The sequence below is a fragment of the Galendromus occidentalis genome, unplaced genomic scaffold (assembly GCF_000255335.2).
Source record: "Galendromus occidentalis unplaced genomic scaffold, Mocc_1.1 scf7180000077484, whole genome shotgun sequence".
NCBI classification, from domain to species: Eukaryota; Metazoa; Arthropoda; class Arachnida; order Mesostigmata; family Phytoseiidae; genus Galendromus; species Galendromus occidentalis.
In genome coordinates this window covers 1,032,600-1,048,045 of record NW_003805472.1, presented here as the reverse complement: position 1 = coordinate 1,048,045, position 15,446 = coordinate 1,032,600, and the positions used below count along the sequence as shown (strand labels likewise).

At 50.6% G+C, this 15,446-nt stretch overlaps 3 protein-coding genes across 3 annotated transcripts; 1 reads left to right on the top strand and 2 right to left on the bottom strand.

Moving 5' to 3' along the window:
- Window positions 1-273: 273 nt before the first annotated feature.
- LOC100908843 (acetylcholine receptor subunit alpha-like 1) lies at window positions 274-3,358 on the top strand. The gene is made up of 8 exons (XM_018640387.1): window positions 274-488; window positions 593-637; window positions 751-860; window positions 971-1,151; window positions 1,313-1,705; window positions 1,801-2,049; window positions 2,358-2,576; window positions 2,724-3,358. The coding sequence occupies exons 1-8, from the start codon at window positions 393-395 to the stop codon at window positions 2,934-2,936; spliced, it is 1,506 nt and encodes a 501-aa protein (XP_018495903.1). The 5' UTR covers window positions 274-392; the 3' UTR covers window positions 2,937-3,358.
- A 1,434-nt stretch (window positions 3,359-4,792) lies between these two features.
- On the bottom strand, window positions 4,793-7,212 carry LOC100897266 (C-1-tetrahydrofolate synthase, cytoplasmic). The gene is made up of 7 exons (XM_003745473.1): window positions 7,147-7,212; window positions 6,684-6,858; window positions 6,379-6,543; window positions 5,862-6,040; window positions 5,524-5,695; window positions 5,281-5,379; window positions 4,793-5,166 (listed from the first exon to the last, which is right to left on the bottom strand). Exons 2-7 carry the CDS (start codon window positions 6,849-6,851, stop codon window positions 5,038-5,040), a joined length of 912 nt encoding a protein of 303 aa, XP_003745521.1. The 5' UTR covers window positions 6,852-6,858; window positions 7,147-7,212; the 3' UTR covers window positions 4,793-5,037.
- A 1,791-nt stretch (window positions 7,213-9,003) lies between these two features.
- Pex14 (peroxisomal biogenesis factor 14) lies at window positions 9,004-12,076 on the bottom strand. The gene is made up of 7 exons (XM_003745471.1): window positions 11,747-12,076; window positions 10,966-11,031; window positions 10,766-10,850; window positions 10,425-10,612; window positions 10,121-10,261; window positions 9,808-9,972; window positions 9,004-9,545 (listed from the first exon to the last, which is right to left on the bottom strand). The coding sequence occupies exons 1-7, from the start codon at window positions 11,792-11,794 to the stop codon at window positions 9,408-9,410; spliced, it is 831 nt and encodes a 276-aa protein (XP_003745519.1). The 5' UTR covers window positions 11,795-12,076; the 3' UTR covers window positions 9,004-9,407.
- Between the last annotated feature and the right edge of the window lie 3,370 nt (window positions 12,077-15,446).

The following is a 15,446-nucleotide window of genomic DNA, read 5'->3' as shown; positions in this document are numbered from 1 at the left end:
TCAGATTTCGGTTGATGTCCCAGGCCGAGGACGGTTTTAATTGTCGGACGGTCCTTCGGTCGCTCTCCTCCGTTATACGTAGCTGCAGTGTTCATGTTGGGAACGAGCCTGACAAGTGAGATCTCCTATCCGTCTTAACCGGTCGATAGCCCTATCAAGCAACAGCTCTCCTATGATCTAATACTGTCAGCACCATGTGGCTGGGTCGGTTTATGGAAGCTCGACACATCGAGGAGCGAGTCGCGGCTGCCCCCGGCTCGCCGTCAATCGGTTCTGCTCTTGGCTCTTCGTTGAAAGCCGCTGTCGTACTCTCCCTCTATTATTGCACATTCTTGTCCTTAATCCGGACCACTGAAGCTAATCCCGATGCGAAACGATTATATGATGACCTGATGAGCTCCTACAACAGACTCATCAGGCCCGTTGGCAATAACAGTGACAGGCTCACTGTCAAAATGGGACTCAAACTCTCCCAGCTTATTGACGTGGTGAGTGCCGGCGCCCGCTACTCGAGGCCAGACTAGCGAAAGACGTTAGTCCTGAATCCGAGTAGCGACGCGACAATTCCTAACGAGCATGTTCTTGGTGACAGAACCTCCGGTCACAGATAATGACAACAAATGTTTGGGTTAATCAGGTGAGAAAACTTTGAGCTTCTCTGTGGTAAAGAATTTCACGCCGTGCCTTTTGATACGGAGCTCCTGCGGAATGTTGAAAGCCTAACCCATCATATATTTTCCTACCTCGCAGGAATGGTCCGATCACAAACTTCGTTGGGATCCTGCAGAGTACGGTGGAGTGACGGAACTCTACGTTCCAGCCGAGCAAATCTGGCTTCCGGACATCGTGCTATATAACAAGTCAGTACGCGAAGTGAGCGATAACTTCGGTTCTCAGTACCGACTCGGTTCGAATCTGCGACTGAATCACAGCCAGAGCGAGCCGAGCTCTAACGAGTCTTCGGTTTCAGTGCCGACGGTAATTACGAGGTCACAATCATGACGAAAGCAATCATCAAAAACGAAGGAACCGTCATCTGGAATCCCCCAGCTATATACAAGAGCAGTTGCCTTATGGACGTTCAGTATTTCCCTTTTGATCAGCAACTCTGCAGCATGAAATTCGGGTCTTGGACCTACGACGGATTCATGGTATGCAAAAGGGCTCGCGTATCAATCATTTCCGACGCAGCATCTGTGATTTCATAATTGGGGGGACAAGGGCTGGACAAGAGGATCGGCGGGTCAAATTACTATATATCGTCTATCTCTTCTCACGAAGGAAAACGCTTGAACAGAGATTCTCTTTGCAGGTGGATCTGAAACATATCCGCGGCGTGGACAGCGTGGATATAGTTCCTCTCGGCATTGATCTCTCGGAATTCTATCTTTCGGTTGAATGGGACATCATGGCTGTGCCGGCGAAGCGAACCGAAAAGTTCTACGCTTGCTGTGAGGAACCCTACCCGGACATAACATTCAACATTACTCTACGTCGCAAAACGCTCTTCTACACCGTCAATTTGATTATTCCTTGCGTCGGCATTTCTTGTCTGTCGATTCTCGTGTTCTACTTGCCCTCCGACTCAGGAGAGAAAGTATCTCTGTCCATCAGCATCTTGCTGTCATTGACTTTCTTCTTGCTCGTGTTGGTCGAGATAATCCCACCGACTTCATTGGCTATGCCGCTCCTCGGAAAATATCTCGTGAGTGGACTCTCTACCTTCAAGTGATGAATGGTCCCAACTCGGTCACGTGTCGCGTGAACCCCATATTGTTGTCACGCTTCGAAAACTTCTAGGTGTTCACCATGATATTGGTCACGCTGAGCGTTTTAGTGGCGATCGGAGTCCTCAACGTTCATTTCCGATCGCCGTCGAGTCACATCCTCAATCCCTGGTGTCGACAAGTTTTCATAAAGGTTCTTCCACGATTACTCCTGATGAGATCCCCTCAATACGAAATCGAAACCGATGAGGCGCTTAGAAAGCAAAAAAATAAGGTTGCCGAGAGCAAAGTCGACCGGGGTTCGAACGTAGATCATCGGGAGGTAATCGACTACCCCAGGTATGCACAGCAGGCGATACGCTCGCCCGAGATCGAGCTCGACTAGACTTTCAGTCAACCAAATTTAACAACATTCTGATGTCATTACTGAGATGTTGATCTGGATCCCGGACGTGGGAGCGTCCAAGGATTCCGAATTTCCTTCCGGAAGCGGAATAATGCTCGGTGCTTTCTAGGTGCCCGCGTTACCATGGTGGGCCAAGCCTCGGCGACCACTTTCTGAATCCGCGGATTTCTGCCCTACAAGCTGCGTCTCCTCGATTTGGACATCCAGGCCCCCTCTCCCACCAGGATCAACAGAGCTCTGGACTACCGCAGCTTCCGACCGAAGACGGCGCCGTCGAGGAAGCTTGTGACATCGGTCACAATGTTGCCGGCGATTCTGCTCCCGTGGAAGGATCGCCCCCGCCGTTTTCGAGAAGGGCGCACGGTGTGCGTGACTTCGAGGAGACGATCTGTCATGCAATGTTCATAGCGCAACACATCGACAATAGAGATGATTTCGAAAGCGTGAGTATTGAATAATTCGTGAAGATCAGCTGGCGAATCGCAGCACATCCTGACATACCGTAGGGATCTCGAACATCCCAGCAGATAATAATCGACTCGAGCACGTGTACCGTGCACCGCACTTACGTGGCCCTTACTCCTCTGCAGATTCGTGAGGATTGGAAGTATATTGCCATGATACTCGATAGATTATTTCTGTGGATATTCACCATAGCGTGCGTCGTTGGAACTGCCGGAATTTTCCTCCAGGCGCCGTCTTTGTACGACCGCACCGTCCCGATAGACGTGAAGCACTCCCGCGTTGCGCGTCGCATGCTGCACGGTAATCTGGCAGATGACATTGAGGATGAAGACTTGTGAGACTTGCGGCGCTTGAGGATACGAATTCCGTGTTCAGGCACCGTGGAGCTCGGAGTTATTTCCAATAATGTTTCCCCATGGTGCCGCAAAGGCTCCATGACCCCTCGGACATCCAGGATGCTCGTTGCCCCCAAGGGCCCTCTATGAGGAGCAGACAGAAGCCCGGATTCATCTTCCTCGTCGGTTAGATCCTTTCACCATGCTAATCTTCCAATCTTCGGATGCTCGATTGATTTCTCCTGACCACTCAAAACTGAGATCGCTGCACTACGAGCCGCAGCATGGATGACGCTCGAATCGAATCACAACATATAATCACAAAGGATTGAAGATGAATGTTCCCGACCGTGTCCTGACGAGATGGGTCATCGCTCTTCGGCGGAGGAGAAACACTGGCTAGAAAAATGTCTCGGATCCCAGAGGTGGAGCCCTGAACCCTAGCTCCGAAGGGGTTCCGGTGACCAGATTCCCAGTTTTTTTGCACCTGAAACGAGTCTAAAATACCTGGGCCACGCCATGTTGTTTATATTCAGCTGGCATACGGCGAGACTTCGGGCGAGCCTTATGAGGGCTCGACGAGTCCGACGAGAGATGTAATAATTACCATGATCAATCAATCGAATTCAATTTGCGATCGCCAGAATTTCCCGGAGACCTCGTTACTTGTTCGTCTCCCGGGAGTTATCAGATCTACATACCAAAGTTATGATGCTCCCAGCACTTCGTGACGCTCTCTTGGAGACTTGGAGCGATTGTTAGACTCGAGTTGCTCAATGATTCCGGATCTCAGACAGGAGTGGGGAGACACGTGACGGTCTCCCTCTTCGAGCTTAATCAGGGATGGAAAATCTACATGAATCGCAAACGCACAAATCACCGTGGTGAAAACGGTGCAGCGAAACTTGTTCTTTCATTGCTGGGTCGCGGACGATATGATTGATCCCAGACAGAAATAGTCAATATACATACATAACATATATCATATATCATAAATCATAATCCTCACTCCCGGATTTCATCGATGAGTTTTGTAGAGTTTATAAGTCATCGCTTTGTTTTCCTTCCCGTGGAAATCGCTTCCATTGCCCATCCACTCGCGATTATCCACTCGACTTTTTCCTGTGGACTGCCTGTTTTGCTGGGGCCTGCGATGCCAATGAGGAATTTCGGTTTCTGCGTGTCTAAGTCTTCGGAAGTGGACATCACTATTCCGAATGAGGGATATCGTATGCCATCAAATAAAGGGAATGCCCCGGACGGCTATCCCGCCACGGTGACTCAAGAATTATTCCACTGCAACACCTGCCCGGTCCGAGCTTTCCATACCCCTTGGTCGCTGTCGACGGGCTTCGTCTCATATTGCTGCTCTCCTTGAGCGAGTATATATTATCTCGTCGTCTAATGTGGAATCCATCGGAGTGGATACTAGGCGATCATCTGGCCAAGATTTGTGATAGTCGGTTGTGGCGATTGTTAGTCAACGCTTTTGATAGCTCATGCATCGAATCAAAAACTTTTCGATTTCTAAACTTCGGGGAGGTAGCAGTCCCTTTTGAAGTTTGGGAATTCAGATTGTAGCCTCAGTAGTGTACCCACTTCCCTACGGAGGCTTCATCGGAAGACTCCAGGGCAGTAGAAGGCACGGAAAATGATATATCGAGATGAAACAATGGGGAAGTAAATAAAGCGCATAGGAGCTGACACATGTGATATCTCGTTGTTTGGATCTAGGTTTCACTCGAGGCAGCCCGCTGTGATTTCCGCTATGGTGAAAATTCTGCAGCGTGAAAAAGTAGAATGCGGTTTCATATTTCCGGAAAGGCTCCCTCGAATTCTTGCATCAACGACGAATATCGAACGGAAAAATGAAAGTTCAGTTATTATTGAAGACAATATCAATGCAATGTCCACCCTACGGTTTTTACAGGTTCATGTGCGAGCAGAATTATTCATACATCAGGCAATCCGACAGCATCGCGTCGAATACTTGGAAAAAATAACACTCCGATGGGTGTGGGCTCACGCGTATATATGTACAACGGTCTCTGTTTGGGGTCTAATAGGAAGTTGAAGAAAAGTTCTCCGGAATAGCCTCTGGGATCTAGAACTGCAGATTGTTCCGTAGCGTTCCCAAGAGCTCGCGCTTCGCAGAGATGACAGTGTTTTTGATGAGCATGGAGACCGTCATTGGACCCACGCCTCCGGGAACTGGAGTGATCCAGGATGCGACCTGTGGGTCCATCAAATCATGCCAGAATACTATTTCATGCTGTTGCGAATGAGAGGTCCATGTCGAATGCATCCCATCGATATCTATTCAGTTCGACACGCAAGAGATGCTCACCTCCTTGACATTGGCGTAGTCCACGTCTCCGACCAGTCTCTGTCCCTTCGGATGACTAGGGTCCTTGATTGCGTTGATGCCACAATCGATGACAACAGCCTACAATTCAAATGAATAAATACATACATATGTCTGAATTCATCTGGATGCGTTCGGGCTCAATAGCGGTCATAAGGCCTCACGCTATGTATCGAAATCGATTGGAGAGTTATCGCCGTCATGATGTCGCTCGATATCACCTACCCCTGGTCGGACCCACTCTTTCTTCACGAGATGGGCGCATCCGCAGGCTACGACGAGGAGATCGGCTTGCCGACAAATTTCATCGATCCTCTCCGTTTTTGAGTGGCACACGGTCACGGTGGCGTTGCATGATAGGAGCAAAGCAGACATGGGGGCTCCCACAATTTTCGATCTGTCGAGTATATACGATATGGATGAGGGTCGAGGAACACTCTCGCGACACTTCACAATTGCGGAGCAATACTCAGCGAGGGTGTTCGGTGTTCTCTCGCTTCCAGAAAGGGGAAACGAGCAAAAGAGCCAGGAAGCACAGCGCTCCAAGAACTTCATCCACGTACCGTCCTATCATGACAGCATGTTTTCCGCAGAGATCCATTCCAGTCCTCAATATGAGTTCGAGACAGCCTCGAGGGGTGCAGGGAATGAAAAAGTTTTCTAACTCTCCGTGAGCGAGGCGTCCCGCGTTTTCCGTATGGATGCCGTCGACATCCTTCAAAGGGGAGACTGCGTTCGTCACCTGCATCGGAAGAGGAGAAAAACACGAGCTGTTACGGGAAAGCACAGAGGAAAAGTCTGCGGATCTCATTCCTCATTCATCAAATCGTTCGCCATCTAGCGCTGCCTAACACTTCGCTATCCATCCCCCTATATATTTTATCATACAAGAGGTCGTTCTCTGCCCTTCCACGAATGATGCTAGAGATGCGCGCGCAGTCGGAACTTGACGATTTCTTTGCAGCCTTGTAGGGCCATTGAGGGACTTCCTCGTTCAGAACAGGTGGGTCCGGACGGGTTTCGAGGAAGATGGTCAACCGCGTGCCTTACGAACATATCAATTATCGAAAAGATTCGAACCTTGCCAGCATCGATGGGGTTGTCGCAATCTAACGGTAGTTGCACGATGATGCCGTGGACTCGAGGATCGGCATTTAGAAGTTCCACGCCTCGAAGTAGTTCATTCTCAGCAACTGTGCGAGGGAATCGGATGTGTTCGGTCTCCACGCCAACCTCGGCCGCAGCCTAAAAAGATGAAGCGAAGGTAAGCAATGGCTCAAGAAAGCCAGTGATCAGCCTGATTATAATTGATCGCCGAACTCGATGAAAAGAATGGATCGAACCCTCCCGGTCATCCAGGGGCTCGGCTGTAAAGGGCTAATCACCTTGCACTTGGCGCGTATGTAGACATTGGAGTCCTCTCGACCCCCGACCTGAACGATGACGAGTTTCGGTCGGAAATCCGGATGGGTTTCCTTGATCTCAGTAACTTCTTGCTGTAGGTCCGACAACACTTCCTTCGAGATTTGAGTTCCGGACAGAATTTTCGCCATTTTCGTGCTGGAAATGGAACATGAGTATCGGACGCGATTGTCGATGCACTCGCTTGCTCCGTCAGATCTCTATCCTGATCTTGTTATCTGGAAAATCTTTGGGAGCTTCGCGTTTCCCAAGCCATGAACGTGCATGAAATGTTCCCGAGGCTCTCCATGATGTGAGCCTGACGCTCGCATCGCAGGCACGCCGAGCGGCAGGGCGAAGAACCGCGCGGGGATGTGGGACAGAGCAGGATCCGGCCGAATCTCGGAAGTGTAGCATCATATTGATTTCGAGGTGGAAAAAACTCACCTTCGATTTGTCGTTGGCCGCTATGCGTCTTGGAGATTTCCTGAGCACGGACTATTGGGTAATGGTGGGAGTCCAGACCTCGAAGCCTTTATGAATGTTTCGCAGTCGCTTTTCCCCTCTCATCTTAGATAAGATCCCATCTCGGTGAGGCCTATCGACGATTATCACTCTGCTAGCTCTTATCCGTCCTATCAGCGGCGATAACGGTATCATGTTTGGCCGATGAGCGATGAAGAGCCGATAGCGATGGTGAGCGAGATTGGCTGATATTCTGCTGCGTTTCAAGCGCGCTCCCGCATCCTTACCACCGGGAGCGCCCGTCGCTTCCGATGATGTCAAGATTCTTTCGGCTAGATAAGATCGTCTAGAGTCTCGAGTTTTGTTTATTTGTAGTGAGTGAGTACACAAACCAGACATTGATTCCAGTCATCCAAGACTAATTCAATGATAGTTGCGCAGATTCCTCTGCACCGTTCAAGCTCTTGGGTCAAGTGTATCCAGTGGGATACTTGTTCAAGTCCCGAAATGGGAAACAAGGAGTCTGAAAGACGTGAGACAGGTGAGCTCATGAAGGAGCCATCCTCCTAGCCTGGTTATTCTCCAGTTCCATGCCTTTCGGGATGAATCTTCCGTTTCTCTTTCGTCATGGAGAGCCTTCGAGCCACGGACCACGAGCGGACCTGTTAGCTCCGATATTTGTATCACACTGAAATAACAACTCGGTACGCTTCGTGGGAGAAAACTCCGAATCGAACATACATATTATGCATAGCTCGTTTTATCACAGACTTGCTCTGACGAATGTCCTGGTAGATGAGGGTCATAAAAAAATGAGGGCGGCATTGACTTCCGACTTGGGTAGGAAGAAAATTCCAAGTCTGGAACACTTCCGTTGATATCAATGCTCAGCCTCAACTCGCGAGAGAGGCCGTTGGGATGCGGGGAATTCCATGAGCATCATGTCTCGTCAAGGATCGACGGAAAACTATGACACATAGACCCGTACTTGGCTCAAGGATGCTCCCAATGCGAGATCACAATTTTGCGGCAGACGCTTGCGCGGGTCGGGGCGACAGCCGTGTCGCTTCTCTCCCGGGAAGTTTCGCGGGATCTGATCGGAGTCACTCCCTTCCACCCTTCCTCCCAAGTTCACGGGGAATACCCACGAACTCGGACTGGTGCCTCATGGGGGGAATACGCGTGCCTGGCCCGAACTATTGGGTGATCCATAATCGAAATAGTATCATAATTATCGTGAGGGAAAAAGACTTTCGAGGATAGCCTGGTTTCGAGCGCCGCTAATCGCGATTAGGATCGCGTTGGGAATTTGATCATAGCACCGGCGCCATTCGTTCCCGACTGAGCTCGGTAGACACGAAAGGTCCGAGATTGTAATCTCATCCACGTCGTCTGGACTCTAGATTTTGACACCATCAGGCTTGCTGGGTCTCGAAGAATAAGCGGAGCATCGTTCATTTCTTTGGTCGGACCTCCGTGGAATCAATGATGGTTCCACGAACCCGTGGGGAAATCATCAGCCCCATGTCATGCGCGGGAACCCGCCGGCGATCGAGAGAAACCGGAATGGTCCTCGAAATTGAGGTGTATGCTGAGAATCAAGTCAAGCCTAGATTGTGTGGACGGAATCGGGAGATGGCGACGACATTCCAGGATATGCTACACTATAGAGAAACTCTCGAGAGGCCGCGACGACGTTACAGGATACGCTATAGAAGAACTCTCGAAAGTCCACTGAATGCTCTTAGACCTCAGGGAATCTGCTCGAAGAATTGCCGGAGCAAGGGACGTAGTAACAAAACCTGGATGGTGTGTGTACCCAAAATAAGGATGACTCCTCTTTCCAAAGATACTCTCGTTTATCTCAGAGACGTCTTTCTGACTGGCCGCTTTCGAAGCCCACACCCGGAAGAAATTTACAGTAACACCGAGAAGCCCTCCACCGTCTTGAGATGCGACCGACTCATTCCTCTTCTCTAAATATTGTAAGTATCCCAATTGTCATTACTCGTTACCTACACAAGCGTAAGACGGTCGCACCCGACTTCGATAATCGTTTTTTCATCACAGAGTGTCTGAAGCCCGCACAGGCGCAAGCTGTGAAACGTAAACATCTTATATATATATGTATGTATGTACGTATGTCATTTCATGATGAACCTCGGTGACTTCCGTCTAGCAGAATTTACGGTCTCTGAAGTATCCGCGGTGATTCACAGGAGAGTCGTCGAGCCTTTTCCTTTTCAGCAGTATGCACCGCGCTTCTTCTTGCTGCTGCGTGGTTTGTCCTTCACCTCTCTTTCCTGGGGCTCACCATCCGAGCTTGTGACTTCTGGGGATATTCCCGAATCCGGGGCACTCTCTTCCTTCTCGGCCGATGCCTGTAAGATTTCCGTTCTCATTGCGCTGATTATCATTCGACGAGTAAAAGCTAAGATACGATTGTCGTGACAGAGGCCCACTGCAGGAGACGAGTATCGACGTCTCCGACGTCTCGTGAGGTAAGACTCCACCACAATAGGGCGGAGCCGCGATTCGGATTCCTGCGATCCTCCGTTTTCCGCGAGCGCGAACCAGAATCATCTGGGCCTATGCTGTTCGGTTTCTCGCTCGTCACTGCTTATAATAGGCTCAGTGACTTACGTCGATGCTCAGGGGCGGGGATGCTTCCACTTCTTCCTTCTTCAAGGTAGGTGTCTGGTGGTTCTGTTGCCATTGCGGGATTTTTACCGCTTGTGGGACACCGGTTGGCGTCGGGGATGCTGGGAACTGATTCCTCGCGAGCAGCATCCGTTTCATCGCAGCCATCTGTAAGAGGAGGCGAGGGCTTTGCAGGGTCTCTCGATAGATTCGTTCGGAATACTGTCTTAGAAATCCCGGGTCGAAAGGGTTCGAGGCCAGCATCGGACATCGGCTCTAGATCCTGATTGAGCCAATCCGAAATGCTTAGACGTACCTCATCACGGAGCTCGGCGATCGCTTTCATGGTCTTGATCGCGCATTCCGCGTCGGTTTCGGATTTCCTCTTTATTTCCTGGAGCATTTCGGTCAGGATCTGCTCTGTCCGATTTTGTGACAGTCTCGGCTCAACGTATGTCTGGCGAAAACATAAGTTAGTCATCGTTGTCGAGTAATTCAGCGCCATGGATAGCTCCAAGCGCCATGGTTCTCAGTGGACAGTGAAAGTGGCTCGAAGGACGAATAGAGACGGAGTATGTTTCGGAACTCAAAAGCATTAATTCTTTCCGGCCAAGACTCACCTTGAAAAACCAGTACAGAGCGTAGCTTGCGGAGCCGAACACTGCGACACTCATCGCAAAGCGGTGTAAGGTGTCGGCCCAACTTTTCGAGCGTTTTGGGGTACTGAGAAAACCGGCTAGAGCTGCAGGACCCGTCATGAGAGCCATCCGTCTCTGGAAAGCCGTGTCGATCTCGACGGGGGTGAGTCCTGGGGGGGGAAGTGATGTCATTGTATGGCGGATCTATAAGACTTGAATTTCAGAAGGAGTCTCCCCGGGGTGGATCAGGCGGCTTAGGATTCTGAAGCCAGGCTCTCTATGCAACCCTCGGGGCTATAGGCCAAAGTTTCCGCATCACGCACCTTTCCGCTGGAGGAAAGCTCGCTGTTCGTTTTCCGTATCTCGGTTGATTTTCGGGTTGAGGAGGAAATTCGTGGCGGTCGTGATCTGCGATAAACGAGGGCAATGAATGTCTCAATCACAACGCTCTCGTCCAGATCCCTCGAGGAGAACGATTGAGTAAGAATCGACACCGTTTTTCTCTTCCCAGTTGATAACTTACGAGATTTTCTCTCGGTGCTCCGTCCGAGGGCACATTGTCGAAAGCGTCCATGCCGCGCTCGAGTTCCTGAAGAGAAATCGATCCTTTAGTTTTTTCACAGTGCCCCCGCCCCACTTGTAAATTTCGTTGCGGATCCGGGAAGGCTTTCATGCAGCCATAGAGTTCGAAATCCGCATCGGCGGAGGTCGAAGAGCGAAAAAATCGACACTTGCGGAGAATACGCGAAGTTTGTACTCTATTATCCGAGAGCAACTTATGGACTCGTTGTTCCTTCATCCTGAATGAGCACAATGAGATCAAAATGGTCGCCACTCTACTAGGGGGCCTATATCTGGACGAGGAACTTTGACCGGACAGCTATCAAGCACAGACAGCTGGATGCCAGCGCCAAGTATTTAGATTGTTTCGTAGCATCAAGCGATGCCTCACGTCGCCCAGGAATACTTGACAACCAAACACTCTCTTCGACCTTTTCCTGTCAGGAGAATGAATCGACCACTCCTCGGGGTTGACATCGTTGCTCGAATTCTCCCGGATAGGCGAATCAGTGTTCGGATAAGTTCATCTTCTGCAGCGCCGAAACATGGAACAGTCTCAATTGAATACTCTCCGTCGAAAGGAGCGCTCGCTTCTGCGGCTCCTGTCTCTTCTGTCGAATGCGATGGTCATGGAGCTCAGGGAACGATTCGTCCCAAAATCGAAATGAACATCTTCCGCGAGCGTCAAGATCTTGAGATTCGTGTCGCTACATCTTATCGCCCTGCCTCGCAGCAAAAATCACCTGGCTCAATGAATTCGGCCCGTCGTTTCCGAAGTCGGGGGGTAGCATATTCGAGAAGATTTCCCCGACTTATCCTGCGGTTCCGGTTGTGGGACGACAAATTTCGGAGACTTCGTTCGCAATGGACATCCGTGTGTTTCACTCCACGAAGACTATTGGAGACTCTCGGCGGCTTCTTTTCACATTTGCAGAGCCTCGAGGTAGTAGCACGAGACCCGTTTCACCGAAAACGTGACCGCCGAACAGCCCACGGCGTTGCTTATGGGATCAGATGGGTGACTACGTTGTTACCGAATTCGGCTTGAAGACCACAGCCAGTACCCGCTGACTTGAGGAAACCTGCTTGAAGCGTTCGCGGCTCCGTCTGGCGGGACTTCGGGAACTAATAACTAGGAAACCTGGACGAATATGTTGATCCTCAAGGATTTAACCCGGGCGAATCTTCGGGGACGAAGCTAAACGAAGCCTTGGGAGCTCCGATTTTCATCCGAGCTCTCACGATAGGATGCATGACAGTGTACCGGAAGCCAGTCTGTCAAACCGTCAGTCGTCTGTCAAACGAGCGGCATCCGATATCAAGATTCGAATCTTTCGCGCTAAATGAACCTTTCTTCCCCGATTATCCTCATTCTGGATCAGCCGTCTATTAACGAATCTCGCAGGAAGATCCTAGATTACGGAGAAAGAAAGAGTCACGATGCGACATCCAAGAACAGTGGAACTGGGGTCGAATCTGACTACTTGGGTCGGAATTGTGAGCTCGTAGTAAATTACTCCCGCAGAAGGATAGTCCTGCTCAGGGTTCAGGCTTTTGACGCAGAGTCTGTGATCTCATTCCGTGAAGCTGTCGATGAACACTTGACTTACCACTCTGCTCTGTCGGCCTATATTGAGAATTCACAGGTTCCACAGATGATACTTTTCTACTGCATGCCGGAACGGGAAGAGACTCCGGGAGAACTTTGTGTTTGTGAGCGCGGAACTTTCTCCGGAAGTACCCTTCCGCACTCAAGTTTCAGAAAAGACTTCTTGCTCGACCAGTGAACAGAGCGGTGCACCCGAAGAACGCCACGGCTCCAGCTGATCTCTCTCCCGAAGCGACGAGCAGCGCGCGATGTTTGGAAAGGGACGATGCGCGACGTGATCTTTGCTACCTCGCATATGGTACAGCGGAGCGCTTGAGCCCATGTTGGGTGCCCCTGTCTAAACTCACACCCTGTTCTGGATCCGATATGGCAGGGCTGGGATTCTCGAATGGGGTGATCGGACCCCGTGGACCGTCCCGGCTGCCGTTTTCGGGGTTCCCACAGGTCTGTGGCGAACGCACCGCACGAGATGAGGCTCTGAACCTCGATGGGGTGAATGAAGACACGAGGCTTGAACTTGTTGAGTTCGGGTGGGGTGCGCTGCGCCAGACTATACTACCGGGAGGGTCCCGGATTGAATGAGAATTATCTGGAGATGTTAGCTTGGGACGATGGAGGGGATGATCCACCAATCGCCGCAGGAAATCGGGTGAATACTCGAGATTTGAACCCTTAAACTGAACTGCACGAGGAGCTCTGATGCTACCTCGTGATTGTGATGATGATGATTTTTCATATCGTTATCTCCGCCGCTGCCACTGTGGCTACCATAGTTTTCTCAACGTCTCTCCGCTCTCGACCGGCTGACAGAGAAACAGCTGATGCGGAGCAGCTGACGCACAGCTCTGGAGAAGCCAGCGCCGCCCCGATGGACGTACCAACGTGGCGGCACACTCATCGGGGAGTTCATTGGTACCGAAGCTTAATAGGACTGCTCGTCCTTCGTCCTGGACGGGATGTCGGAACACAAGTTCAATGGTGATTACGCGATGACTGGGAGGGGGGGCTGGAAGTTTATCACGAAAAGACTCGATCTCTGCGTGCGTGTTGCGTGCTGATTATTTCGTGTGGTGTGCGGGTGTGTCGTGAATGTGTGTGCGAACTCGGAGACGCGACGGTAACTCCGTCCGTGACAAGGTCGTTGGGAATGTTCAACGTCGTGACGATGCTCTGGAAAAATGTGTTCGACATAACCTGCAAGAAAAGGGCTCGTTCGGTGTGAAAGTGCAAAAGCAACTTGTAAATATTCGAGCCTGAAACCAGCTCGGAAAATCGATTCCATGAGATGATCACCATCCGTAGCTTCGGATCCGGATAGCTGCGTCTCCGAAATCCCAGTTCTCATGCCTAGTGGACCGGCTAAGCCGAGGATAATCTGTTTACGGTAATTTCCGAGGAATCATTGTTAGACATTCGACGAGTCAAAGACGGATTTTTCTCCTGGCGCCTCTACAGGGAAAGATGACGGAACGCGGATCTGCTCGGAAAAGGACCTTGATCAGAAATGAGCGTCATCCTGAAATATATTCCATTATTTAGGAGATTTTCCAGCGATGAGAGTCCTGCGTTTACTTGTCCGTGGCCGTAGGAGGCGCCTGCGAGGAGACATCCCACTCTTCTAGAAAATTGAGCCGTCGCTGTCGTCGAGCCGCCGGAGATCCGTGGCTCCGAAATTGAAAACTGCGGAAGCTTCTTCCCTCCTCTGTCCTACGGAATCCCTAGCTGTTGTCGGTCTCGAGAAAGTTTTCCGCACGTTCAACAAGGAACGGTAGTGATGGCCTATCCATAGTATATTTTGGGGAATCCTAGACCTCGATCGGTTTCCGATTCTGAACACCGCGGGGAACACACCGCAGCTCCGGGTTGAGGAATGAGCCAGCCGCATCGTGGAAGGGTCGCTCGCATGTACTTCCGCAGGCGTGTGAATGTTCGCATGCGAATTCAGATCCGAAACTGCCAGTTTTTCCTCGAACATATTCAAAGCGTCTCTTTTTAGGCTGGGAAGCCTTGCGTCGAGGAAGGAAACGTGTTCGAAGAAACGGAGCCGAACGCTGATGAGCGTCTATTGCTTCTCCTCGGAGGAAATGCGTAAACGGGGGAAACACTCCGAAACGGTGATCGATGAGTGTGATTTTTCAGGTACTATTCCAGGCCTCCGCGGTGATCCTATCCAAAACGAAGTCCATTCCTTCAATTTTCGCCCCCCCCCCCGACGCTCTGAAACATATGTTATTCGACCTGAATGACCGTACCGGAATCGAAATAACGACAGAAGGATTGGTTCCCTCAGGCCGAAAGATCGTCAAGGGCACTCTCAGACTATTGAAATATATGAAACTCGGAAACTCGCTGCCAAGCCTCTCTCATTCGTCCCCGTTACTTTCCGCAGGCTGGGCAACATACTCATCATACTGGACGCAAATACCCTCTTATCGAGCATAGACACATTATCAGAACGGTGAATCACCGGAGGAAGTGAGGTCATCCCAGCTGACCCATTGATTTCAGTATATATTCGAGAATCGGAAGTGTGACGATTCGGGACTCGAATATGTCTCAATCGGATTGTCCCTATTATCGGATGCTCTTGATTGAGATTTTATTCATCGTCCTGAAGATGCGGCTTCGAAAGTCTGCAAGCTCGTCCGCAAAATGTGAACGTAGGGTTGGAGCGAACGAGGAGGGGTTCGGGACTCTCGTCCCGTCAATTCCGTATCTGACAGTTTCATTACACCGGCTAGTATCGGAAGCAATTATCATCGCCGGACGGAAACAAGTTCGGTTCCTAACAAGATTCTGCAGTTCTAAGCAAGGATCGCATGACGTCTCCCGAG